Source organism: Amborella trichopoda, chromosome 4, assembly GCF_054954075.1.
Source record: "Amborella trichopoda isolate Santa Cruz 75 chromosome 4, AtrichopodaSantaCruz75HAP2 v2.0, whole genome shotgun sequence".
Lineage (NCBI taxonomy): Eukaryota > Viridiplantae > Streptophyta > Magnoliopsida > Amborellales > Amborellaceae > Amborella > Amborella trichopoda.
Genome location: NC_142339.1, coordinates 7,384,456 through 7,411,851, shown reverse-complemented (window position 1 = coordinate 7,411,851; position 27,396 = coordinate 7,384,456). Strand labels below are relative to the sequence as shown.

The 27,396-nt window shown below is 35.2% G+C and overlaps 2 protein-coding genes across 4 annotated transcripts; both read right to left on the bottom strand.

Annotated features, from left to right (window-relative positions):
* Nucleotides 1–665: 665 nt before the first annotated feature.
* On the bottom strand, nucleotides 666–26,976 carry GORK (gated outwardly-rectifying K+ channel). 3 transcript variants are annotated; one of them, XM_011631099.3, is made up of 14 exons: nucleotides 26,719–26,976; nucleotides 25,631–25,931; nucleotides 12,798–13,022; nucleotides 12,395–12,458; nucleotides 11,471–11,810; nucleotides 9,623–9,918; nucleotides 8,986–9,066; nucleotides 5,033–5,131; nucleotides 4,633–4,854; nucleotides 4,166–4,354; nucleotides 2,955–3,030; nucleotides 2,217–2,511; nucleotides 1,672–1,793; nucleotides 666–1,177 (listed from the first exon to the last, which is right to left on the bottom strand). In XM_011631099.3, exons 2-14 carry the CDS (start codon nucleotides 25,825–25,827, stop codon nucleotides 921–923), a joined length of 2,463 nt encoding a protein of 820 aa, XP_011629401.1. In that variant the 5' UTR covers nucleotides 25,828–25,931; nucleotides 26,719–26,976; the 3' UTR covers nucleotides 666–920. The 3 variants fall into 3 exon arrangements, 2 of the variants coding, with proteins under 2 accessions (XP_011629401.1, XP_088720823.1); XR_016054012.1 differs by lacking the exon at nucleotides 666–1,177 and having other exon boundaries at nucleotides 1,678–1,793; nucleotides 4,633–4,870; XM_088864697.1 differs by lacking the exons at nucleotides 666–1,177; nucleotides 1,672–1,793 and having other exon boundaries at nucleotides 2,213–2,511.
* Nucleotides 13,659–26,976, bottom strand: EMB2768 (Tyrosyl-tRNA synthetase, class Ib, bacterial/mitochondrial). The gene is made up of 3 exons (XM_088864698.1): nucleotides 26,719–26,976; nucleotides 25,631–25,931; nucleotides 13,659–15,473 (listed from the first exon to the last, which is right to left on the bottom strand). Exon 3 carries the CDS (start codon nucleotides 15,362–15,364, stop codon nucleotides 13,877–13,879), a length of 1,488 nt encoding a protein of 495 aa, XP_088720824.1. The 5' UTR covers nucleotides 15,365–15,473; nucleotides 25,631–25,931; nucleotides 26,719–26,976; the 3' UTR covers nucleotides 13,659–13,876.
* Nucleotides 26,977–27,396: the final 420 nt, after the last annotated feature.

The window sequence follows — 27,396 nt, the reverse complement described above, 5'->3', positions numbered from 1 at the left end:
AAAACTCACTAGAAGAGGTTGTTCCTATGCTAAGAAACCCTCAAATCGATCATCTCGATCTCAAAATTTATAGACATGAAAAAAAAAAGTTTCTAATCCTAAAAATAGTTCTTGTGACACATTCTCTGGATCGTCCATTTTCAATATTTTCAAATGCGTATAGATCTTCTTGATCATCTCTGTTTCTGGAATTTTAAATTTCAAAATTGGAGGCAACAATAGATTTCATGTCATTGTAAGGCTTTAGGGCACCAAAATTACATTTTTCGCATAGTTTTGAGGTGCACCTTACTTCAATATATAAGGTTGACACCTTAAACAAATCTCACCCAGCCATTGCTTCAAAGCCCAAGACCATTCCATTTCAGGGATTGTTTGGTTTCTAAGGTGATATCTTCAAGGGAAGGGCTGCTGTCCATGATTGTTCGCAGAGTCCTAGGGAACTGCCCATCTCTCATTCAAATGTAACGTCAAAACTCTCTCTTTGTGCGTGCGCATGCACACGCAAGCGCGCGAGGGTGAGAAAATATGATTTTCTGCCATTCTTTAGCAATTCCTCTGCACACTGATTCACTGAAGTCCACCTTATTTGCCTCTCAAATTTTGAATCTAAATTCCTGTAAGCATTTGGCCATATACTCATAAAAAATACTCATTTCAAGATACACTAATAGTGTCGCTTCATCTCTTATGCCATGCTAATTGTGAGGTGATTGATGTGACAAAAATTTTAATAACTTGTTTTTTCCATCCCAAATAAGACAGCTTGGTACAGCCATTTAAATGCGCCATACAAACTGCCATAATCAATTTATCAATGAAAATTCTTACGCCTCATGGTACAAACTTCTCTGAATGCAAACAAATTGGTATTTTTGGATACATTATGTCATATTTTTACATATCAAATGATACATCTTTTACAAAGAATCTCTAATGTGTGAATCATCACTGATAGCATACAATTTTTGGCCATCTGATATCATATCAACAGAAAGGATCTTCCCAGCATCTTCCGATAGGATGCAAGTGCAGAAGCAGCCAAGGAGCTCAGAAGAAGAGGACAGGAGTTGATCCAAGGTAGGTGGGATCCACATCACAACACCTTCCTTCCTTTCCTCTCGTGGGCCCCACGGGTGGAAAGGGAACACTGTGCACTTCTTTGCTTCTATTTTCCCTGTTTCATTCATGGTGGGAATGGATAGTCACTCGTCAGTCGTCATATCCCTAAAATCTCTCTCGTGTGCTCACATACACATGCACATGTGCTTTCATTCACAAACACTTCTAGAAATAGCTTTGAGTTCTGTCATGCTAGAGGCATACACTATCTCTCACATACATGCACATGCATCTTTTCACAAGTTCCAAGGTCAGAGAGATGGTGTGCTCACATACAAAATTGTTTGAAACGCATTAGTATTGTTTGAAAATTCCATTTTGCATTTGCTTGAAATGCCTTATATTGTTTAAAAATGTAAAAATGCAAAATACAAAATTGCCTTAGGTTTATCCAAATTGATTATGTCGCATTTTGCATTTGGAAATCTAGATGGATTTGGCTGATGTCTGAGTTTCAAACAATATTAAGGCAAGACTTTTGGATAATTTAATGGTGGGGGAACTCTCAGATTCCAAATAATCAAGTTTTTTCCAGATTGAAAAGCTTACCTTGAATTTCTTGTGAATAGTTGGGGTACCGAGACAACTGGTCAATCTTTGCTTCTTCGAGTAAGTTAATAACAAGCTTGCTTCCAGATCTGTGTCCCTCATCAAGTGGAGTGTTTCCCCATCTGTAAAAGAACGGTGATGACACATGCAAGTAAAACTTTAGCGATGACATATTATTTTCATAATACGTAAGTAAAACTTTAGTGATGACATATGCTAATGCTAAATTTTTTAGCATTAGTGAGTATTCATATATCCCTTTAATTGTTTATCCTGCAACACTTTCTAAAATTAATTGTAGATATAGTTTAGAGATTAGTACTAATGTCAACATTGACTCAAAAAAATAGTCAAAATTGACTCCAAAAAATACTGATGACAACACAAGAAAAAAAAAAAAAGCCTAATGACAACAACACAAGAAGACATTTGTTTATCTAAACTTCATATATATTTTTCTCAGAGGGCAACAAAGTTCGAAAATAAAAGCTTGGGAGTTAAATTTTGACATGGTGAAAACATGAAAGCTGAGCAAACATATCTACCTGTCCTTTGAGAAAACACTTGCACCGGCTTCCAATAAATTTTTTGCCAAAGAGTAGAGCCCTTCAGCTGCAGCTTTATGAAGAGCAGTTCGATAATCATAGTCTCTAGAATTTGGATCCATGCCATAAACCAAAAGGCGTTTCAAGAAATCAGTATTGCCCGATGCAACAGCTTTACAGAGGAAACCACCAGCATCATCAATATCTAAGGACGCTCCTTCTTTGACAAGCAAGGAAGCCACACGATCATGTCCATATCTGATAGCCTCTAATAGGGGAGTGTTTCCAAATTTATCTGGCAATAGATGGTTCTTTTATGGGTGAGAATATATAACTTCTAAGCACTATAATGATTGAGGAATCTAAAACAACAAATTTAGTGAAAAAGAAATGCATATATATAGTACAAGGTCATATATATATTCATACATACTGGATATGGATAAAAGGCCATATCCATCACTAGTTTGTCGCTTTTTTCTGTATCCATCAGTAGTTTGTCGCACCACACACACACACAGACACCAAAAGAGACCTGAGCATAATGGTTGGTCCCACTCTCTCCATCAACATCAATTCACCAGACACAGACCAAAAGAGACATGAGCATAATGGTTGTTTCCACTCTCTCCATCACCATCAATTTCATCAGTGGGTTATGAATTATTGTTTGTCATTACACAAGAATACAACAAACAAATAGACCAAAATATATACTAAGACAAAAAGAATGGTTACCAGTTAAGTTTACATCCACGGTTTCTCGAATAAGGAAAGTGGTTATATCTTCAAAGCCTTTTGATGCTGCTAAATGCTGACAAAAAAGGAGAACAAAGTTAATCACAAGGACGCTTTTGACAACTAAACCAAAAATGAAAAGGCCCAAAATTTATGTTTATGGGTTCACGCATCACTACTCACTACCATGGAAAAAGGAATGGCAGTGGGTTGATGTAAATTAATCAAAATTGAAGAAGCACCAATTAAAAAAAATAAGATCAAATTGGAGATGCACACTAATATTGATCGTTATACAATGTGCCAAGTCATTTTCATGAATTCAAATTGTCAAACATACATAATGCAGTTTAATGATTTGATGTATCCTAGTTTGCCAAAACAATATGGCACCCTTGGAGGTCCTATATGAGCTCAAGGTACAAGTCTCCGTTTCCTCTTAGTGTATCTTAGGCCAATTTGCATATTATTATTGTGCTATATGGTTTAAATATTTTCACATTTTGGGGTACCACTAAGCTGTTCAATTATATTTTAAATTTTAGGGCTAAGCTCAATGGCACCACTCTAAACAACAAAAATGCACAAGAGTTTCAAAAACTGATATTCTCTGTTTAATGGGAATTACTAAGTTAATATTAAATGAAACTAACAAATTTCAAAAGTATCATCATCTTTATAAACCCATGTGTTGTGAAAGTTATGCATCAATTTAGAGCACAACTGTACTCAATCTACCCAACATATATTATGCTTTTTCTGAAAATCAAATTTCTAATCCGGTTACATTTGGCAAATAGTTCAATTGCCTTTTTTTAAAAAAAAAAAAATTAAAAAATATGGCTTCTCTTTCATGGATAATAGTGAGGAATGTTTTGCTCCCAGCGCATCATGTACTTTTTTTTTGACTTCCGTGGACCAAGCAAGCGATGAAGTGAGACTGAAAGCCATAACCTCAACAAAATGAAATATTGTCTACATAAGCTGGCTTCATGTTCTTTTATAGGCATGCATGCATGCATGCAAACCAATAATCTGAGATTGAACCCAAATAGAATTGTTATTTACTAAAAAATTCTAAACTTCCATCCAAACCAATGATTTCTTCACCCTTTTGTATTAATATAAAAAAGAAAGATATGTAGGAAATGATAGTTATTAAATAAACAGGTAATAAAAAAAATACATTTCAAACATGATTTCATTCATACCAAAGCTGACCGTCCATCATAATCTGTCTTCTTGGGATCAGCTCCAGCTCGAATCAAACCTTTAAGGTGATATAAATCCCCGTAATATGCAGCACTATTTACTCTAAGAGCAAGCTCAGCTTCTTGCTTATTGATATGAAATATAATATCTGATTCCAGTTGCTTAAGCCGGAGACTTGATTCTTTTCCCTGTCAATTGAGAAAGTACAATTAAAAAAAAATGCAGAACCAACTACTTTGAGAGACTAATCACAGATTAATTGCATAGAATGATTATTTTTCATGGTGAGTCAGATTGTTATTAAGGGAATATTTTATGGAGATCTCGTTTATCTATTTATAATGCAATTTATTTCTAAGCAACAACCACAAATGCCGCAAGTGAAGAATGAAATGGAGAAGCACAATATGAACAAGAGATGCAAATTTTTGCTGCTTTTACAATGACAATAAACAACAGCATTTACCTCCAAAAGGTTGTTCAAGACTGTCCGAGCATCAATGAAATATATTTGCAGGATATTCGAAAATGATTGTTTGTCGAGTCGAAGAAGTCTACATAGTTCACATACACGGACAGTGTATGGTTGAGGAATATTGCACAAAATGGCAATTTCTCCAAATGAATTGTCATGTTCAAGCTGCACAATTGTCTCCTCTAATCCATCTTCTCCTATACCAACTTCCTCCTGTAAAAGAAAAATTCTAAACACTATTGATTTTGTTGTCATGGGAAACTTTAATGTTACAGACTAAAAATCAGAATGATTTGAGCTTCCATGATTCGATACATATTTTTCAAGGCATGATGATATATGCATATGAAAAAAAAATAGACGTGAAGTTGAAAAGATATTCAATGTTTACCACGACTCCATGGCTTATGAAATAAATTTGGTCCACCGCATTGCCTTGCTCCAAGATTACCTCTCCAGGGAGGAAAAATTCCTCATGTAATCTGATTACCTGTATCAACAGAGAGGATTTCACATCTAAAGAAGTTCCAGTTTGACATGGTGCAATGTCTGTATGTTACCATGCTTCATTAAAAAAAATAAAAGAGCATCAAAGCTATTAAAATATATGTCTATGTCTGTGCATCCACATATCCCATATCACCATATGTATTCATTGGAGTCTGTTTTAATATGTGCATAATGGATTAAAGAGTTATAGATGAAGTCCATTGGATAGAGAGACACTCAAAGAAATGAAGAACATGCAGTTCCAAATACAGGGCATAAGTTTTCTAAAATCGGATGAACCTAACTATATCATATGGAGCTTGTGATATTTTGTGGAGGATCTCTTGTTGGATATATGAGAGGCCATCATTTGGTACTCCTATGGCATAGAGTTAATTTTGCACTCTCAAGCGGATTACATGTAGTTTGCATTTAAATGAGGATTACACACTTATATATTCGACTCATGGTTGGTGCAATGACATGTATTGCTCCACATAGATCTCTGTTTCAAAGATGTTTGTAGATGCATATAACAAAAATAGAAAGTGATGAGGTATGTGTTTTACTATTGTTGCCCAATTGAATACTATAAATGCATGAACAGTTTTATGGTTAACATGATGGAACAAAAATCAGATTCTTTGTGCAAGAATGTTGCAGTTTATTTTGTATTGTATTTTGAATTTGGTTTCTGCATGATCACTCACTTGTCATTTTAAGATCCCAAAACAGAAGAGCATAAGGTGCTAGGTCTTTTAGGCCTCTCTAATAAAACAGAGTCCTCCAAGGATACATTGCTACCAAACTTAACTAAGTAATGAAGAATAATGCTAAGAGTTCCTACTGAAATGATAGAGGCACAATTGGTTGAAGGACCTTGTTGATATGTAAAAAAACACGACGCAACTCTTTGATTCAAACTTACAGCAATTGTTATAGATATATTTTTTAAAAGAAGGTAAACTGATATATGGCTGTTCAGAAAGGATAAACGCAATAAGAAGTTCTTCAAGACAGACACTGCTTCAAATGAAAACTTCTTTCACCCAGGAGTTCAGTCTTTGAGGACTGATTTGAAGGCCTAGAGCCAGTTAGCCTACTTGACCATCTCCCATTTTTCATTTCCAGCATAAGCGGTAGTATGAAATTGATCTAAATCACCTCTAAAGATATTTAATTTTAATCTGCCAATTCAAAATAAATGGTCGCCCACTCAACACTTAACTAATTTTTCATTGTTCTAAACCCCTACAAAAATATGTATAGATCTTAAACTTTAAAAATTTACTCGAAGCATTCCATTTTGTGTTAGTCAACTTGGTTTGCGAAAAAGAAATCCAACCAGAATTTTTTGTTACTGAGCTTGGTTTGCACAAAGAAATTTCAACCAAAATTTTTTGTTCTTTTGTTTTTTCTTTGAGAATGTTCCAACCCTAGAGCCCTCTCCACAAATTGGTAGTTTGCCTATTGGACCACGGGAATTGGCTAAGATTAAACATTCAACATATATTAATCACATGACTCCCTTGCCTGTGGAAGCATGCTTGTCACATGGTTGAAAGACTTGATTGCTCCAATTCATTTGAGAAATATATCATTACCTCAAGAGGTACAACACTACATGATATGTCATCCAGACCCACATAAAATGAGCCCAAATATAGGTCTGAAGACATTGGGGGATATTGCCTTTAAAGGCCTTGACAACATGTAAAAACTAAGATTACAATGATATTATATTCCGCTGGAAGCATGGCCCCACGTAGGATTGGTGAGGCATGCTTCATAGTGCCCGTTGACTCACTTGGGCCGGGGAATATAGTTCAAAATGAAAAAACCCTTTAGTTCTAGGCATAAGATGCAACTGTAGAGGGTTTGCACGAATAGCCCTTGTTGAGTAAGAGAGATGGCCATGATGGATTAGCCAGGAGGTTGCCAGTCTCCTGTGGTACTAAGGGCAAAGGCCAAATCCTCAACATAAGATAATTGTATCTATGAGAAGCGACTCATTGGGGGTAACACGTATACATGTGCTGAAGAGAGCTCCCCTACACCATTGCAATAGTATGCGCATATCTACGTGAGACATGACTTGTCTTTATGGGAACCGATAATCCATACACTAGACTTGTGTTCTCTCCATTTATTGGCTAACTATGATGGACCAAGTACAAGCCCCTACAATAGACTATACGTCATGGGTTCTGCGGAATTAGATTGAGACGATGGATTGTGGACCACACGAACTAGCAAAGGTAGAGTGCCTTAGTTATTTTGGATATTCCTCATCTAATGGATCCAATTATCTTTTAATTATGTTTTAGAAATTATTAATCACTAAAATAAAATTTTAAAGCGTGTTACATATTTTATTATCGCATCATGAATTTTCATTAAAAATAAATGGACTTTCAGTTTTAAAAATTCATAAGCCTCCTTAAAAATAGAAGAAGGGGTTTAGAAATATATCTTTGGGCATTGAAAAATTATGGAAGACCCACGTAGGGCCCACAAGGCCTCCATGACCCACACGCCCCTATATTTGAGTTATTTCATGAGATTGAGTTTTGACTATTGAATGGTAATGGAAAGAAGGTGCGAAATAAGATTTTAGAAAGTATCTCCATTTCTTTTCATAAGGTTGTGCAATTTTTGTATGGGAGATTATCTTATTTTATGTTGCTGGATATTTCTAAATTACAAGAGCATGGGTCAAGGAAACTAAGGGTAAGTGATCTAGATCCTTTCCTCTATCATGTGGTTGATTTAGGGAATAGAGGGCTGAGATTAAAAGCCTCTCTTCACCCCATAGATCACTGCAGATCAATGCTCCATATTGAATCTCAATAAGACGGCACCCAAGTTTTGGGGACACAATTATCAAAAGACTTTATGTCATGGGAAACCCTAACCCTAATTTGACTAAAGGCCTATTTCTCTCTCCTCTTGCTCCATATGCCACCTTCTCTCTCTTTTCTCTCTCTCTCTCTCTCTCTCTCTCTAGCCCACTGTGTGGGGGGTGCCACGACCCACATAAGGAGATCTAGAGTGGCACCCCCCAAGCTTGAGCCCACAACCAATTATCCTACCATGAGGTATGATCATGTTTGGTTTTTGGAGTGCCCTAGTGCACTGATTTGGTTCTGCTCTCTCATATCCCTTCTTGTGTTCTCAGTTTGTCATATGCTTCTCATCTTGAGGAGAATAGGCAGGAACCGTGATTAGTGCGCCATTGAGCTCAATTAAATGGAGCAGGATATACTAAGTCCTTTGGAGGTGATCCCATGCATCTTGTTTACGATAATGGATTCCCATGGTTCTTGCTTCCTTTTCTTCTTGTAATTTTCTGATTTATAATGAATGAAATGACTCAATGAGGTTGTGATATGGTAGCAAGTGAGGATCCTTAGTTTGCTTTTAATTTGTTTTATTGGAATTCTATTGTAAGTGGCACTTGTAAATAAACTCGTTGCTGTAGTTACTAGAAAATTTTTTAATTTACATGCATTTTGTGGGATCAATATGGCCACCTTTCAAACATGACCTAACCATCAGCAGAATAATACTTTTCTGGTTAATGTTTTAGCATTTTCTGTGGCTGATATCCAGCCATTACAAGAGATTATCAACCAACATATCATGATGTTCATCAACAAATATATCATCATTCTAAAAGAATTTGGTACTTTTTAAACTTCTAAGAAGATATCTATGAGTAGACAATAGGTACATGATTCAGGTAAAAAAACTGTCCTTTTTTGGCATTAAAAGGACCAAAAAACAAGAATGTGCTTCAAAAGTGTAGTGCATTAGAATATGAGAATGTACTATAACTGCATATAAGGGACTCACAATTTGATTAATGAATTCAGATGAGCATCCTTTCAATAGAGGAACTGCTTCAATAGTTGACTTGTAGAGAGATTGCGAAATCTGCAAAAATAGATCACCTTAAGGAGAGATATGTATTCAACAATAAATGGAGAACTCTAAGTTAGTAGTATTATATAAAAACAAATGTAAACTGGAGGCTGAATCCAGGGACAAATTTTGGCAACAGATTTGACACCGCAATGTTATCTTTCATCTATGATAACAAACTAGTGGATGATCACAACAATATAAAATAAATGATGGGAAAATCTTCTATGAATGGGACTGTCCATTCTACAGCACTGATGGACTTCCCGAGAACCATCCATTTGTTAGATGGCAGCTGCCACTCAAACTATGACTCTTGACCATCCATTAGTTCGCAAGAAGACCTATAGATCAAGAGCTAAACATCACTTTTTCTTTAGAATTGATCACAAGGTGAATCGAGAGCTGTTTGGAAAATTTCAGGCCCTATAAAACCTCTTAACATGCATTTTGGGTGGTCCATCAACGCTATAGAAATGGACAACCCCCTCCAGTGGTAGTTTTTCCATAATTGATTTCTTCAAGTGTACCATATACATTGGATGTGAATTTAAAATGTTACACAAACCTCGGCACGAATAGAAACTGGAATATCCTGAAGGACAGAAGCTTCAGTATAGCTACTCTCATACTGTAACCGCACATGCCCTTTGATCTGATCACGTATCTCCTTTTCAAGTTTGTTTCTGTTCATGTATTTGATTAGATCTGTCATTTTGTCTCTAAACCTCTCTGTCTTTGAGCCTTTAACAATCAATGCAGTCATGTTACCAATCAAATAAGCACCAAGGATCATGTCAAAAGACACAAATATCATGATGAATATCATTTCTCTTGGATTGACAGCATGTATATCGCCATAGCCTGTAACATAAAAAGTACAAAACACATTCAAAGCTCATGAACAATCAATGCAATCATGTATTGCAGACTATATTAATCATGAATGCCTCCATGAGGAATAAAGCTTCATGATGCAATGTTGATAAAAGAGGACAAGCAATGCCCACAAAATCTAATTGTGGCAAAGTGTTTGACTTACATCAACTTCTACCTTTCAACTAAAGCTAGAACAATTTGATTGCAATAGGATCTAAGTTTCATGCATAAGTACTTCTGGGCCCAATGCTTAGTCATATTATAGAAGCTTCACATTTCCATGCATTAAATGAATTATTATAAATTATAAACTCCTGTAAATGTGCCTCATGTAGGAGACATTAAGAATTGTAAACTTTGTGTCTCATAAAAAATGTAGCTCAATGATTCAGCTTAATGACATGTCAAAGATAACTTATACATATCTTTAAGGAATATAATAAGATCACTTGATTGCAGTATGATATACTTATACTAAATGAATTGTTTCATATCTAGTTCTTAATCACAATGCAATAGATACATATAATCACATGCATTAACTATTACAACTATAAATGTTAAAAAGTATAATGGAAAACCAAAAATATGGAAGAATTAACACAAGATAAACAACTCCAATAGAGGGAGGTTTAAGCATAAGCATGCAAAATATAAAAGATGGAAAAAGTTTATATAAAGTTGAGTCGCTAAACAATCAAATCAAGGCGCACCTAAAACATTCACTAGAAGAGATTACTTCGATGTCGAAAAATCCTCAAATCGATCATCTTGACCTCTAGATGTATAGATGCGAAAAGAAATGGATTTCAAGTCTGGGAAATAGTGCATCTTGTAATGCATTATTTCGGCCATCAATTTTCAATATTTTTTAGTGGTTATAGATGTGCTTGATCTACACTATGTTTGAAGCTTTATATTTTATAATTAGAGATGAAAGTAAAATTTCAGGCCATTACAAAGATTTTGGTGCCGAAAAATCATCTTTCGACACTATTTAGCAGGATGCCTTACTTTGATTGTTTAGTATACAAACCACACCCACTAAAGATTTCCAATTCTTAAATGACTCTACAGCACAACGCGCAATATGACAAATCACCATTTGAATAATGTATATTCAAATAAATAAAGCCATTCTCTCCACCCTCCATGGTTGCAAACCCTGGTTAGAGAAACCAATGCATAGAATCTAATCTACATGTCATCCTTGGACCTCAGGCATCTGACCATTGTTTAGCACTCAGGGACGCCAAAAAAATTGTACCAATGGTCAGACATCTGACCATTGTTTAGCACTCAGGGATGCCAAAAAATTGAACCAATGGTCAGACATCTGACCATTGTTTAGCACTCAGGGATGCCAAAAAATTGAACCAATGGTCAGACATCTAACCATTGTTTAGCACTCAGGGATGCCAAAAATTGAGCCAAATGGATCATGCAAGATAACTCCAAGTAAACAACACACTTCAAAGAAATAAGCTTTCAGTGTTCAAACTTTTCAAGGAAAATAATTCTGAAAAAAGGAACTTACCTACTGTGGCCATCGTAACTATTGCGAAATACAGTGATGTCAAATACCGCTTTATGAAATCAATCTCTCTGAAATGTGAGTAGCTATAGTCCCCCATTGTTAAACTTCCTATCCAAGTATAACCTTCCTCTGATTCAGGAACTGTTGTTGCCAAATAGTAGAAAATGCAGGCAGCCGTATGTGTGCAGTAAAGCTCAACAACAATAAGCTTCACTATTCTGGTGAACAAATAATTAATGCGAATGTCTTTCTCTAGTCTTTGGAAGAAATTAGTGACTTTCTGCAACCGACTCAATCTTACCCATAAGAGGTATCTCACTACTTCCTTCCTTCCGCTGGCCTGAACATATACATTAATGAAACAGTTCCCTCAAGGAGACGCAACTAAATGGTTCATGATTTTCAGCAAAAACATTCAAGGTTTAATTCTAGCAAGTAACTTGTATGAAAATCATTTTTTACACTGCATACTTGAGAAAACTAATGGTCAACAAAAGATCCTACAAGATAAAAGTAATCAAGTAGCGATCTAATTATAGAAACCTAGCACATAGAAAGTATGGAAGGTAACCATCAAATAACTAATATTTCTTGGGAAATAAGTCATAGGGTTGTTAGAAGAAGCTTTAGAATTTCAGTATAGAGACAAGGGAAAGGACACCCCAAAAGATAAATTCAGCATGCTCTTACGATTGCACAGCTAGTGGTCAACCATCTCTTCCAAATGACTAACAGTGGAGAACTGGAGATCAACCATGTTCTCTACTGACGTACATCCAATGGTTACATCAATCTCCACCGTTTGTCAAGAAGAATGGAAGGTGGATGGCTTGGCTGTGTGCCATACACAAGAAACATATATTGAACAGTACAATTTTTAATTGTCTTGAAAGGAAAGCTAAAGGTAGGATGGCTGATGAGTACCTTATAAATGGCATCCCAGGGTAGACAGCCAAAAAGGTCCACCAAGAAACAGGATTTGGCATAACTGAAGAACTCCACCAGAAAGAACCAAAAAAAAAAAAACAACAGATTTATGAATAACAATAATCACCATTACCCAGGATCTTTGTGCAAATGCACATGAATGAATTGGGACTCAAGCCCATTGGTAATGATGGGGCCCATGGGTCCCTTCCAGATGCATTTGTTAGGCAATAAATGGTCAGGATCATGGGTAATATTACCATGCTAATCATAAAAATAATACAGGTGGTCCAAGTCTTTCATATGAAGGCTCATAGTCTCCAACCATTCAAGAAAAAGAAAATAATAATGACACCATCGATGGAATCACTCACAGAACACGCAAGTTAAGAATACTGACCGCAATGCAATATCGCTGCGTTTGTAGACCATTCTATACGTTTGGGAGTCCCTATAAGCAAGGAAGAAATTGAAGAGGATGTCAACTAGAAAAGCTATCTGTCCAGCCACCTCAAGAAAGACGAGGTTTTTGGGCAATCCCCGGAAGAAGCCAAACTCGAGTGGCGTGAAGAAGGATGAGTAAATAGCCCACATAAGAATAATAAATGTCCACACTTGGTACCACCTGCATTACATAACCACAAATCATACTTTCCCGGATACCATAAATTTGAGGAAATTTTTTTTTAATCAGATGTCCCTGAAGAGGCTTGAGGAAGTATGGGTTTGAAGAGTGTTTGTCTTTAAAAAACAAGATTCATCCAATTGACTTGCAACTTGTAAAAATAAAATAAAATAAAAAAATAAAAATGAAAACATTCCATCTATGAAAGATAGACTCACAGTGCATCTGCAAAAGATCCGGCCATTTAAAATGGCGATTGCATTCTACATATTTGAGCAGGGTTATGAGAATTTAAAAGGTCCCTAAGGAGAGTTCCCGAACTAGGGATAATTGACGTTCACTAGAATAAGTGCTCTTTAAACATTCCAATTATAGGAGGTGAAAGTTTTTATATATCATCCTCCCATAGTTCAGCCTAGATCCGGTTCCTTATTTTCCAGGGTAGGCTTAGCCAATAGTTTAAATGATACAATAAAATCCATTGAAAAAAATAAAGGTTATATATTACTAACAAAAAAAAGCAGTGGCAAGTGAGCATAACAGCAAAGCAGCCTAATTATGTTGAAAGATCAAACTCATGCAAAATCTACTGCATCAACCCAAAAACCATACAAGAAGATAATAAATGAGAAATTCTTTTCCAGAAGCCCATTGTTACTGGGTTGTAGCTTCTTAGTATCTAATTGTTTAGGGTCCTGAGTCCTGCACCCTAAGTTACAAATTTGCATACCTCCTTCACCACTCAAAAGAAAGAACAAAATTCTCAAAGAAACATCAACTCATCAAAGAATTGCATAATTGTTTGCATGAGACCATGCAAAAGCCAACTATTTTCCTTGGACAACTAAATAATATCAATTATCAATTATCTTGATCACCATCTTATTTTTTTTTCCAGCCGATAACAAAAGCACCTTCCCGTCCACTATGTCCTCCTCCTCTACCAATATGTCTTCACCATTCACCCTCTTGTTATTCAAGTAAAGCCCACCTTGCTTCATTAGGCGACGGGCCGCTGATTTGCTCTCTAACAAACCTGAAGCAACTGAGAGGTCCACCAAAGATCGGTTCAGAACCTCGTGATAATCCAAACAACAGGATGGAACATCAGCCCCAATTTCTTCAATAATTTTAGAATCTAACTTTGCCTCTGAACCAGGTTTCAAGGCCTCTGTAGCCTTCACTGCCTCTAATAACCCATCCTTCCCATGAACAAACCTTGTGACCTCTTCTGCTAACCTTCGTTGAACTGAATTGGGCTCATAGCCCGGTCCACTCATCCCTTTCTCCAACTCCGCAATTTCTTCCAAACTCAAAAAGGTGAGAATTTTCAAGAAGTTAATCACATCAGCATCAGGGACAGAGAAGAAATACTGGTAAAATTGATATGGGGACAACATGGAGCTCGAGAGCCATATCGCCCCACCTTCCGATTTTCCAAATTTTGTACCATCACTCTTCAAAAGCAGAGGAAAAGTTAACCCATATGCCCCTTCAGCGCGAAGAATTTTCCTAATCAATTCAGTACCAGCCGTTATGTTCCCCCATTGATCACTGCCCCCAATTTGTACCGAAACCTCCTCATTCTTAAAAAGATAGAGAAAATCATAACCTTGCAAAAGCTGATATGTGAGCTCTGTAAAGCTCATTCCTTCTTCCGACGAGAGCCGAGCCTTTACACTCTCTTTTGCGAGCATGGTCCCGACTCTTGCGTATCTCCCCACCTCCCTTAAGAACTCCAAAACCTTCATTTCCTTCCACCAATCATAATTATTCATAATTATCACATCCCCAATTTTCTCTTTCCCACCAAAAATCTCCTCGCTCCTACCTAGAACCGTTGAAATGGATTCCCTGATACCCAATATGTTCTTTTCTAGGGTTTTCTCATCAAGTTCGGGCCTTTCTAGACTCTTGCCTGATGGGTCACCAACTCGACCAGTGGCACCACCAATAAGAGCAACTGTCTTATGCCCACATCTTCTAAACCATGAGAGAACAATGAGACCGAGGAGATTGCCAAGGTGAAGGCTCTCGGCCGTTGGGTCGAACCCACAATAGACTTTAAGAGGGGAAGAATTAGGGTTTGAAGAGGCTGATTTGAGGTCTTGACTGGTAATGGAGTCTACGAGGCCTCTGTCTTCCAGTACTTGGATAACATTTTTACAGTTTTGGGCTTTTGAGGCGGAATGGATAGATTTTAGGGCACATTGGGTCTTCAAAAAGTAGGGTTTTGGAGGGGATTTAGGGTTTAGTATCTTGGATAAGGTGCAGGAAGGGGTCAGATTTAAGATTTGGGTGAGAGTTAGGGTTAGGTTCAGGGGGTGTTTGAAGGCAGCCATGGCTGCTACTGCTGCTTCGGTCTGCTACTTCGCTCGGTTGCTCTTATCTTAAAATTTGTCTATTGCTTCCCATTTTTCAGTCTTTTAGATGATACTCGACCGTTGGCACCTTCATGAAATTCAAAATCATATGGGTTAAAGAATTAAACCGGGTAGGTTAGGTCTGGGACCAAATATTGGATCTACCCGAACACCGTTCGGTCCTGGTCCAGGTCTACATGGACCTGATCCGAATAGAATTTTTATATTAATAATATTTAATATATAATAATATGTAGTTATTATTTAAATAAATATAACTATATATTTATAGTTATAATATTCAATTTTTTTTTCTTTCTTTTTGGGTCGGGTCCAATCTGGTCCAGGTCAAATCGCGTCCGAGTCGGGGTCCGATAAACTTTGCACCCCAGGATCATGAATGAAAAAAAGCCGAACCCATAGTGATTGCTAGAAAAAATACAAGTAAAAGCTAATTAAAAAATAAATAGTTCACAAGGTGGGTTGTGTTAAGTAGCCTAAACATTTTAACCAAAACGTTTCAACTTTCCTATTATGTGGCAAACCTTGAGGCGGAGAGTCAAATGAAGGCTGACAAGGCTTATAATTTATTTTTCTTTCTTTTTCTAATGTCATTTGTATAAGATGACAACCTTATTTGTAGAAGTAAGGTTGTGATTTATAAAGAAGATTGTGATATTCTACAATATCTATTTTAATTAGACCGTATAGATTTAAGACGTCATTTAAGACAATATTAAAGAGTGACACGTCTTTTGCAATAATAAAGAGTTCATATAAGATTGAGGCCCTAAACAATCAAATTAAGACGCACCTCTACAATTAACTAGAAAATGTTGTTTTGAAGTAAAAAAAACCATAAATCGATCATCTCGACCTCAAGGTGTATAGATGTGATGGATTTTAAGTGTGAGAAATAATGCATCTTGTAATGCATGATTTGGACCATCAATTTTCAATTTTTTCAAGTGCTTATAAATCTACTAAATTTACACTATTTTTTAAGCTTTGAATTTTATAATTAGAGATAAAAATATATTTTAAGGCCATCACAAAGATTTTTGGCTACTAAAAATATCATCTTTCGATACTATTTAGAAGTATACCTTACTGTGATCGTTTAGAGCCTCACTTTTATAGAAACTACACTTTTTACAATAGAAAAAAGTTTATATAGAGTTGAGGCTCTAAATAATCAAATTAGAGCCCACATCAAAAATTTCAATAAAAGAGGTTGTTTTGATGCTTCCAAATATCCTTAAATTGATTATCTCAATATCCAATGCATGAACATGAGAAAAAAAATGGATTTCAAGTTTTGGAAATAGATTATCTTGCCTAATCTTTTAACGAGTTAGAAATTTTGGTGATCACCATAGCTATTAAGAAAGAAAAGAGTTCATATAAGGTTGAAATCTTACTTGTAGAAGTGAGGCCATCTATTTTTTTAGACAGTATAAATTTTACATTATTGTAAAGGGTGCAATTTGTATAGCGTCGAAGCTCTAAATAATCAAAGTAAAGCGCACTTTCAAATAATATTGAGAAATGTATTTTTAATATTGAAAATCTTTGTGACAGCCTTAAAATATATTTTCATTCAAATTATAAAATTTAAAGGTTTAAATATAGTGTAGATCGAGCAGATCTATAAAAACTTGAAAATCTTGAAAATTGATGATCCAAAAATGCATTACAAGATGCACTATTTTCAAAACTCTTATGTCCATGCATCTTGAGGTCGAGATGATCAATTTGAAAATATTTGGGTATCAAGACAACCACTTCTAGTGAAATTTTCGAGGGGCGCCTTCATTTGATTGTTTAGAGCCTCACCCTTATATAAACTTTTTCCATTATATTATCTACCTCTACCTTCAAGAACAATAAATAAAAGGATTGTATACAATGAGACCATTTACCTTTGATACAAAGTGGTCACAATTACTTACAACCTTCTGATATGAAGTTTGATAGCTTGGATGTGTCACAAAGTTCGATAATTTTTTTTTTTTTAAGTTTAAGCTTGGTCAATGGAATAATGGCAGTCACCCAAATATCCTTCCATTTGTACGGAAAGTATAAGATGAGACTACTTATTTTTTACAGTCCAGTTGTTTTTAGCCATCAAATATAAAATCAAATGGCTAAGGGTGTGTCACTGATTATGCACGATGCTCAATAATTTTTTTTCTTAAATTGTGTGCATTGTTCTTAGTGTCCAAATTTCAAATCTAACATCAAAAAAGATTGTGACCTTGTACTAAAAATAGATATTCTCATACATGTTCTCACTCTTGTCTCAATTTCCTTTTTTAAATTTCAGCTATCTTAATTAAATTAATTATTTATAAAGTAAATAATATTCATGATCTAAATTATTAAATTTCACTATAAATTGAAAAAAGGGACATTTTTAATAATAGTTGAAAAATCTACTTATTTTAATAGATAAAAAGTCTAATTATTGTATCACGACATAAGTTATTTATAAATTAAGTAAGGGAAATGATTGCATGTCATCATGTCATTGTAATATAATAGAACCATACTTCTAAACAATCATATTTGTGGTATTTATATGATCCCAAAAATTGTACAACCCTCTCTTCACCACAATAATTAATCATAAAAAAATAGAATTCAATTTACATCCTATAAATAGTTAAAATGAGTCCTCTACTAAAAATGAATAGACCATCTAATTGGTGAATTTCAAGGTCTAGGCCTATACCAACTCGTAATTATTTTTTTATTTTTAACAATGTTCATTTAATCATAATAAAGCCATTTGGATATGGAAAAAGTCTTTTTAAGGCCTAGATCTAAGCATCTTATTAAAATGGATGGCCTATATTAATCGGGCTAAAAAAACACTTTCTAGAGTGTATTATCAAATTTTGTTTTTTTGTGATTATTCATTTGAATGAAAATAGTGTATATTTAAAAATTGAGGTAAAATAAATAGCCCTAACACGATTTTTGAAGATTGTTTCATTATATTACTATACAACCGTCATATGAAATCACTCCCTAGTAAGTAAAAATTTAAATATTAGAAATAACATGTAGTAGCACTCTAAATGGTGGTGGAGAAGTTTAAAGCTCAAAGATCAATTATGGTATCAAGTTGTGGCAGCAAAATATGGCGATGATAGAGTCAAGATGTGGGTAGGAGGAAGTAATGGTAGCAGATGAGTGTCGCCGTGTTGGAGATCAATAAATTATTGCAAATCTTTGACCATAGGGACATACGATGGATGGTTGGTGATGGGGGTAAGGTTTCTTTTTGGTACCATAAGTGGCTAAATAACTCGCCTTTAAAGCAGGTCTTTCCACTTGTTTTCCAAAAAGAAGAAAATCCGAATGCTCTTATTCGGGATCTTTTTATATTTAATGGTGATAAGGTGGAATGGCAGATCAATCTTATCTATAATCGAATCCCGGATGAGCTATTTACCCAATTCTCTGAGGTATTAGCAGCTCTTAGTGAGGTTTATATCTCAGCTATGGCAGAGGATGAGGTGGTTTGGGATTTATCAAAGGATGGGATGTTGTCGGTAAAGCCATGTACCATCTTTTGTTCCATGTAAAGAAATAACCCTTGGCACACGATCATGGAAATAGAGGGAGCGTAGGCCATGTAAGGAAATAGAAGAGTATTTGAAGGTTGTTGTCTATCCTGGAATAAAATGATGGTGAAAATTTTATATTTTATTTGGGAATTCTTATCAATCTCCAAAGTGGGAAGGGATATTGTGGAAGTAGATGTGAAGTTTAATCTTTACATTCTTTTTCAATTGGGTATCGTAAATGTAGGCCGAGGTAGAATTGGTCTCCTACGTCGAATAGGGTTCTCAAATTGAATTTTGATGGCAGTTCTTTAAGAAACCTGGGCCTTGTTGGTTTTGATGGAGTTGTGAGGGACAGTAATGGGTTTATTCAATTTACCTATGAATGCCCTTTGGGCATAAAAAAAACGAATTATGCTGAACTTGTTGCGGTTCTTCAAGGTCTTAAGTTTCTTGCTGCTAGATCCCCAGGAAATACGTGTATCGTTGAAAGAGATTCCCTGAATGTCATCAAATGATGTACCAAAGAGATTAAGATTCCTTGGGAGCTTAGGTCGATCCTGCTACAAATTCTTGATCTTTCTGTCTCCATTACTATTGCCTTTGTTCATGTTTTTCGTAAGGCAAATAATTTGGTTTATGGTCTTGCGAAGAATGGAGTTTCTTTACAGAGGTGTTGGTATCTGATGATGTAATCTCTTAATTTGTTGTACTTTTGTTGATCCAATAATATTTTTGAACTTCACTAAAAAAAAACGATGCAGTAGGACTCTAATCTCAAATATTTTCTAAAATTTCAAATATCTTATGTTAAGTTGGCATTAGCTTATTTTTAAAGTAAAAAAGTTCATAATTTGAAATTTTATAAATAAATAGGATACTTTTTAAGATAGATAAAACTTTCGAAAAATTACATGCATATCCGTTATAGTTTCCATTATTACGGCTATACCGAATAATTTCCGTTATTACCATCATATCTGTTTTTTTCATGTCAAAACGGAAATTTTAAAAAAAAATGACTTTACCCTTTTTTGGTTGTTGAACAACTGAATTCAAAGTATTTCCGGTTCAACAATCGAAAAAGGGTAAAATCATATTTTTTTAAAATTTCCGTTTTGACATGAAAAAAAGGGACATGGTAGTAATAACGGAAACTATTCGGTATAACCATAATAACGGAAACTATACCGAATATGTATGTAATTTTCCTTAAAAATTTATTTCCAACAATTAGTTAGAAAAAAAAAAAACTATAAATACATATTATAACAAATTTCCTAAATGAATGCTTTGCTTATATATAACACGACAAAACAAGCAACGTTTTGCTCGTTTTAACCTAGAAATCTTGTTTTTGAGGCATCCTGTATTTCTATCAAGAAATAACCATTTTTGTTATGTTTCCAACTCAAAGGGAGCATGTGATATCCAAAGGTGTTCGTTGGGAGAATAACGACCATTTTGCCCTCTGTGTTGTTTTGCCATCTAAAGGAGAACATTTAAGGAGGAGAAGACTCCTGCTCCTTTTTTTCAGTTGTAGAGAGGAAGAGAGAGATTAGTTTGGGCGAGGGAGATTAATGGTTTAAATAAAGCTTATACACTTCTTATTCTTTTTTTTTGTTGGGAATAGATTCGAGGTATAAATAAGTAGGGTGGTGGGTGACACAATATATCTTACTGATTTATATAAAAAAAGAGAGAAAACATAGGTCTAGTTTAACAAACATTTAAAACAAAATATCTTCAAATGATGAACAAATACTTCACATTTTCATTCCTTTTTAAGGAACCGGAAGATATTGTAATTGGGAAATTTTAAGAGTTACTTAGCAAGAAAATGTTTGGTTCAACGAGTAACAACTCAACACTCGGGTATCCCAAAAGCAACGATTAAGAATAAATAAGAAAAAGGCATAAGAAGGGTGAGGACTTTAAAACTTTCACTTAACCTGTCACATGTTTGGGTAAAAGAGGTGGATTGTGTTAAGTAGACGAACAACGTAAAATTATGTCAAAACTTTTTATGAATCTCAAATCTAAACTGGTATAATACGAACTTTTTGCTTTCATATACATTAGTAATGAGAATGGAAGATGAGACACTATGTTGAGCCATCCGCCCCTCTAATACCAATACCCCAACCCATCCCCAATTATTATTATTATTAAAAAAACGCCACATATTCGGAGTTTACTTTTACAACCTTCAAGAGGGATTTCAATTATGTACATTGTGCCCTTATGTTGTAAGAATTAGTGTTTCACAATTAGAAATCAGAATCGTGTTGTCCAATCCCATTCCCCAATCTTGACAAGCGTTTGATGATGACTTCTATGTCTGATTTTGACGATTACTAAGTCAAACTAGGCTCCAATAGATGAACTAATTTACGACGTTTTAAAACTGGACGACTGATCTAACAAGGGATTCAAATGAAAATTGGTTGGGACCAAACTGGACTCGTGACGGTATCTCCCTAAAACCCCCGTTGTATATATTTTTTGCTGTTTTTTTAAGCTTATCTAACTCCCTTCTAAATATCCACTCCATAAGCCCTATTTTATTTTTCAATTTATTTATTTTTAATACTTTTCTGGATCATCGATTTGAATAAATCTAAACTCGATCTAAATCACCAATCCAGCAATCCGACAATGGATGAACAATCTACCTTATCGTGAGGGTTTTGAAATACTATTCACATTTGACATGAACAAACCATTCACCTAAGAATCTTAATTAGATGAATCATCGACCAGACAAGAATTAAACTTGGTTCAATCTTTTCAAGTGTACACGCGTCCGGATTTGAGAAGGCTCTACGTCCGCAACATGATGACCTGATCTATTCAAGTAGCAATGCATATGGTAATCCATTGAAACAGTACCTATAGTTGCAGTACTAATATCTAGGGAAACAAATTCCACGGTGGAGAAAAAAGTAGCAAGATCTTAATGGTTGGTTCCATTCTTTGGCCGCCACGGTCAATCCTTATATTCGACGATGATGAAATGGACCAATATTTTTCATAATCCATTGGATGCTTTTCCATATCCAAATATGTATGGAGCATATTTACTTCCTTGGGTTTTCAAGAAGGCGCGGGTACATGGGTACTTGGCTTACTTATGGCGTAGAGACCATGTTTTCACCTACTAGAAAAAGCAACCTCACCCTCTATCTTAGTTGCATTTCGTGCTCAGAGCCATAGTGGTAGTACCTCTATGCTTTAATTAATTGCACATCATGCTTTCTAATTTCACTTACAGCTTTGAAAACCTAATCATTTAAAAATTAGATAACGGCTGCATTCCCTATTGAATTATCCGAAAAAAAAAAAGAAAAAGCCTCACACCCGTAAATGGGAAATGTTCACTAGTTGTGGGCATAAATAGCTAGATACAACAAGGGCAAAAACATTGGTGGCCCACCCATTGATCTAAAGAAAGGTGGCAATGGGCCGGGCCGTTCTGACCCTTGCCTGGTTAGTCCTACAAGGATTAACTAGAGCCAAATGATAAGAATAAACAAAAGAACAAGAATAGTAGAAAAGAGCCAAGCCAACTTGATCATAGACCTGGCAAGCCCGCCCCGTCCTTGTCCTCGAGATGTGGTGGCCTTGCCCTAGCTAGGGCGAGTTGAGCCAACCGGCGGATTCTACCGTGCTGTAGAAAACACGGTGGCCTGGATGTGCTCGCCACACAATACTGCCCATGTGCCAACGTCATATGATATTATTGCCCTAGTAAGGAAAATCTACCCATGCTCTATATGGATAGAGTTCAATTTGACGTGTTTAGAATGTAGACGCCCATGACTCCGGCAAAGTACAATTTGTTTGGTTTATGTGAAATTGGTTTTCAAAAAATATTTTCACATATAAAAATTCTCTCATGTGGTTAAATATGTGAATATTTTTATACCATTGGGTCTTAGTGCATCTTTTCACACCACTTGACAAATAATTGATGTAAAAATATTCTCACACTTAACCACATGAAAGAATTCTTTCATGTGAAAATGTTTTCTAGAAAACAATTTCACACGAACCAAACATGCAATAAGATATTAGCTCTATGTTTAAAGTTCCATATTTTCCATGCGGGACAAACCTATTTCTTCCTTTCATTTTGTTAAATGCAATAAGAAAGTTATTCTAAAACAACTACCTTATACTTAAAAACAATATATAATGTTCCATTCCTAATAAGCATCCCCACTTTAGTTGTAACTTGAAAGCATTTTCGACCACATAAAATTTTAGGAACTAAAAAACATGGCCTTTTCGGCACTTAGCTGTATTTAGGGGTCAAGCACCTTATATTAATAAAGTGTTGAATCCCTCACGCAGCAAACAACACACAAATGCATAAGTAAATAAATAAAATGAAACTTCAATCAAATAATATACATACAATATTAAATAGTTCAATCTCATATGGGTACTTTGACAATATTCCCATAAAAAAATATTAATCATAACATGTTGACAAAGAAAATGAACAAATAAACTAAGGATAAGTTGTATTCAAAAGGTATTTTTTTGGAAGAAAAGCGAATGCTTTAGTTGTAATTGGTACAGGAGAGAACAACGTAATTTCTTTCTAAATAAATAGATTTCTTTTTTTTTTTTGACGTGTTATCGATATGAATGGAACCTACGTTACGTTGCGGCACCTACCCTCAAACCACAGATGACTCGACAGCGTTTCCCTTCGAAATAAAAAGTTTTTTCATCTTATCATTTGTTTGATTTTTTCTACTTCAGTTAGGTTGGCTGGGTTTCGAACACCAGACCAATATGAAATGCCCGAAGGAAAAGTGGACGGTCGATATTTCTTCTTAGGAAAAAGGACTATCCAGATTCCATAGTACATACCAAGGAGTTTCATCTTGGGCCCAACATGTGCCGTTGCACGTGTTATAGCATCATAGTTGGTTAAAGGGTTCACATAAAGGTCATGGCGACTCCTAGAGCTTTGCCATAAGGGCATTAAAAAACTTTAAAAAAAGGTCTTCCCAGGCTTTACACGTGACAACACTTATATATATAATATAAAATATAATAATCTAAAAATATATATAATCCCGACTCTGAGCTGTTTAGATATAAATAGATGGTTGAAATGGCATGAGTCACAATATCATAAGTTGAATCCTAAGCTTTAGATCTTGGTTCTATTGGTTAGAGTATTTTATTTGAATTTTTATTTTATAAATCATTTTGTATAGAAATTTAGAGACGTGTGTTCTTCTGATAGAGGTGCACAAGATAAAAATAGTAAAAAATATTTTTTGATGGAAAATTTTCATAATAACCCTAAAATATTTGAGGATAGTTTGGTTATTTATTTTCATGAGAAATATATATTTTTTAAATTTTTTGCTGGATGTGACACAGTAAGAAAAAAAACAAACAATATTTGGCACAATATTAGGATATGAGCAATAGATAAAACAGATAAGAAGTGGAACTACATATAATTTATACGGAAAATATCTTTGTACACTTTTATTTAAGGTTTCATTTATCAACAGAGCAAAAGTTTCAAAACACATCTTGCATAATAGATATCCCCCATATTATATCTTCTAACTCCTTCGACCGATTTTTCTTCTCCCCAATTACAAGATCCATTATCTTTATAACAATAAGTCAATAATAGGACCTAGAGTCTATCATCATCCCACATACGGTTGGATGGTGATGGAGGGGTAGGTCATACTAGATGTCTCACCCACTGAATGGGCAGTGATAAGCCACATGGTCATGACCAGAGGGATCACACTATACAACATCAAATAGCGTTGTAATTTTGAAAGAAAAGACCGTTTTCCCTTATCCGGAGAAGGACAAACTAGCTATTTGAAAAGTTCAATATGCAACCGAATAAAAAGAATGTCATAATCATAGCCTATACAATAACTTTTGTTTCAATAAATAGCGGTATGCAATAACGCAATAACCAACCGTTATACGAGGAATCTTCAAAGCGAGATTTTAGGCAAATATTCCGGGCTAAATCCACACTGTTATACAAATAAAACTTGAATCCTTATCTTTTTAAAAGTGGTAACGTGTACCCTTATCTCTTTAAATTCTCATTCTTCATATGGAAGACTCTCTCAATTCAATTCTTTTTTTATAAAAGATCTCTCTCCAAATTAAAGAAAATTTTTTATATGAAATTAACCTTTTAAATAATCGAACAAAGCCCACCTAAACATTTCACTGGAAGAAGTTGTTTCGACGTCAAAAAAAAATCTCAAATCTGATCAGTTCGACCTTGAGATACATAGATGTAAAAAAAAATTTAGACTTCAAGTCTGGAAAATAATACATTTCATAATACATTGTCTAGACCATAAATTTTCAAGATTTTATAAATCTTAGATCTACTTGATCTACATTATTTTTTAACCTTTAAATTTTATAATGAGGGACAAACATAAATGGCACTCATTCTTCATAGAGACACGGAATAAAGATGTTAACCAGTTAAAATTAATTTAGGGGGACACCATTCGATAAAATGAAGAGAGAGAAAGAGAGAATTTGGAGAGGTTAAAAAATAGAGAGAGACCCAACTAGGAAAAAAACACAAGGACAAGATGAAGTGGAAATCTTAGGAAATGGCAGAAGTGGATAAAAGGATTAAAGAACTCACCGACTGTCTGGGTGGATGATGACTGATTGGGTGCAACCCCTGAAACCCTGGATCAGTCTTTCTTGGCTCCCTCCGCCTCTCTTTGTGAGCTCACTTAGGAGGGCAAAACGACTTCCTCTCGATGAGTTTATTCTCTCTCTAAACTCCTCCACTTGATATTCCTCCTGCATATCTCTCTCCTCCGAACCAGGACACATCGCTTCTTCTTAATTTTGGAGAAAGGATGAGAAAGAGAGAGGTCTTCACATAAGTTTTAAATTTTGAGAAAGATACAAGGAGAGAGAGAGCTTCACATGGGGACCTGCGATGCAGAGAAAAAAAAAAATGCAGAAAACATCAGAATTTGGAGGAAAATATCATGTTCAAATCATCCAAATTTTCATTTTGCAGTAGAATAATAGATTATAAAGATTTCATATTGCGGTAGAATAATAGATAATAAAGATTTGTATGGTTGAAATGAAGCTTTAATGCTAGAAAATCCTGCAATATCATAATCTAGCAGTAAAATCCTGTCGAGGCCTCTGAAACAAAGATCAGGTGCCATGATTCAGATATACTAAAAGAGGTTTATTATTTTAAGATATAAAAGATAGCCATTTTTCTTTTTAGGGATTTGTGCCTAATATCAAGTTTTTGAAAAACAAAGTCATCATTTGACAGAGGTGAAAAATACAGTGACTCTGTTCCTAAAGGCGATATTGCATAAACTTGAAAGAAAATTGCATAAACTTGAAAGAAAATTGTTCAAATCACTGCAACTGTAAAATGGCAAAGTAATCAAATGGCTCAAATAAAACGAAATGACTCCGAAATTCTAAATTCCTTTCCGTAATTTACTATGGATCAATCAAGCAATGAATTCCTCTCACCACAGCTTACTAGAAAAACAAACTCTTGATCCAAGACAATGTTCAAAATAAACTGATTCAATTATCAATATTGAATTCAATAAAATTCCCATTTTCTTCAATGAAATTCAAATCTTACCGAACGACCATTCCTGGTGCAGGAAAGCAGTGATAAACAAAATTGCAATTTTTACCAGAGAAACGAGAGAGATATGATTATAACGCCTTAAATCTCACCATTAAAACCAGAAATTGAACTTCAGGGCTCCAAAACTGATCACTGGACGCAGTTATTCAGGGCATTCGAGATACACAAGAGGATTAAAAGAAACGTCACCTGAACCGTTCGTTTTTTATCTTAACCGTTCGTTTTCTATCTTAACCACGAACTTTCTGGTGAGAATCACAGGGATCAATTGGCACAGAGATTCTGCAAATTTCTTGTTTGCTTTTCGTTCTTCTAGTTTCCGGTCTCTTTCTGTGCTATAAAGTCCTGCAACTTTCTTACAGTTCAAGGGTTTTTATAGTGATCTGCGTCTCCATTCTTATTTATTAATCAATTTGTATTTTTTTTTTGTTTATTTATTTGTTTTTGGTTCATTAAAGGGGGGAGAGAGAACGGAAAAAAGAGCGGGAAGTAGAAGTGAGGAATATGGAAGGCGGCGAAAACGTGGAGGAGTCGAAAGACAGGTCACGATAAATGTACAAATCTCCCTGTAATAGTTCGAAATTGCGAATGTGCCCTCTCAACTTTTGTCATTCCCGTTAGTGCTGAGTTTCGGGTGTGGCGTCTCGATCCAAGGGCCTTAAACGGAAAATCGAAATTTTTAGAGACGCCGGTTTTTAGCGAGATAAAAAGGCCATTATTTTGACGAAGTCTTGAAACTGCACAATCTCTTTTCTTTTCAGGAAAAT

What these genes read in the sequence shown, in the direction of transcription:
- GORK (XM_011631099.3), bottom strand. Translation starts at nt 25,827, where the DNA reads ATGTGTCCTGGTTCGGAGGAGAGAGATATGCAGGAGGAATATCAAGTG. An exon ending in TCATAAGCCATGGAGTCGTG is followed by an intron (nt 4,855 to 5,032) that starts GTAAACATTGAA and finishes TTTCTTTTACAG; the next exon opens with GAGGAAGTTGGTATAGGAGA. An exon ending in ATGATGGACGGTCAGCTTTG is followed by an intron (nt 3,031 to 4,165) that starts GTATGAATGAAA and finishes CTTTTTTGTCAG; the next exon opens with CATTTAGCAGCATCAAAAGG.
- EMB2768 (XM_088864698.1), bottom strand. Translation starts at nt 15,364, where the DNA reads ATGGCTGCCTTCAAACACCCCCTGAACCTAACCCTAACTCTCACCCAA.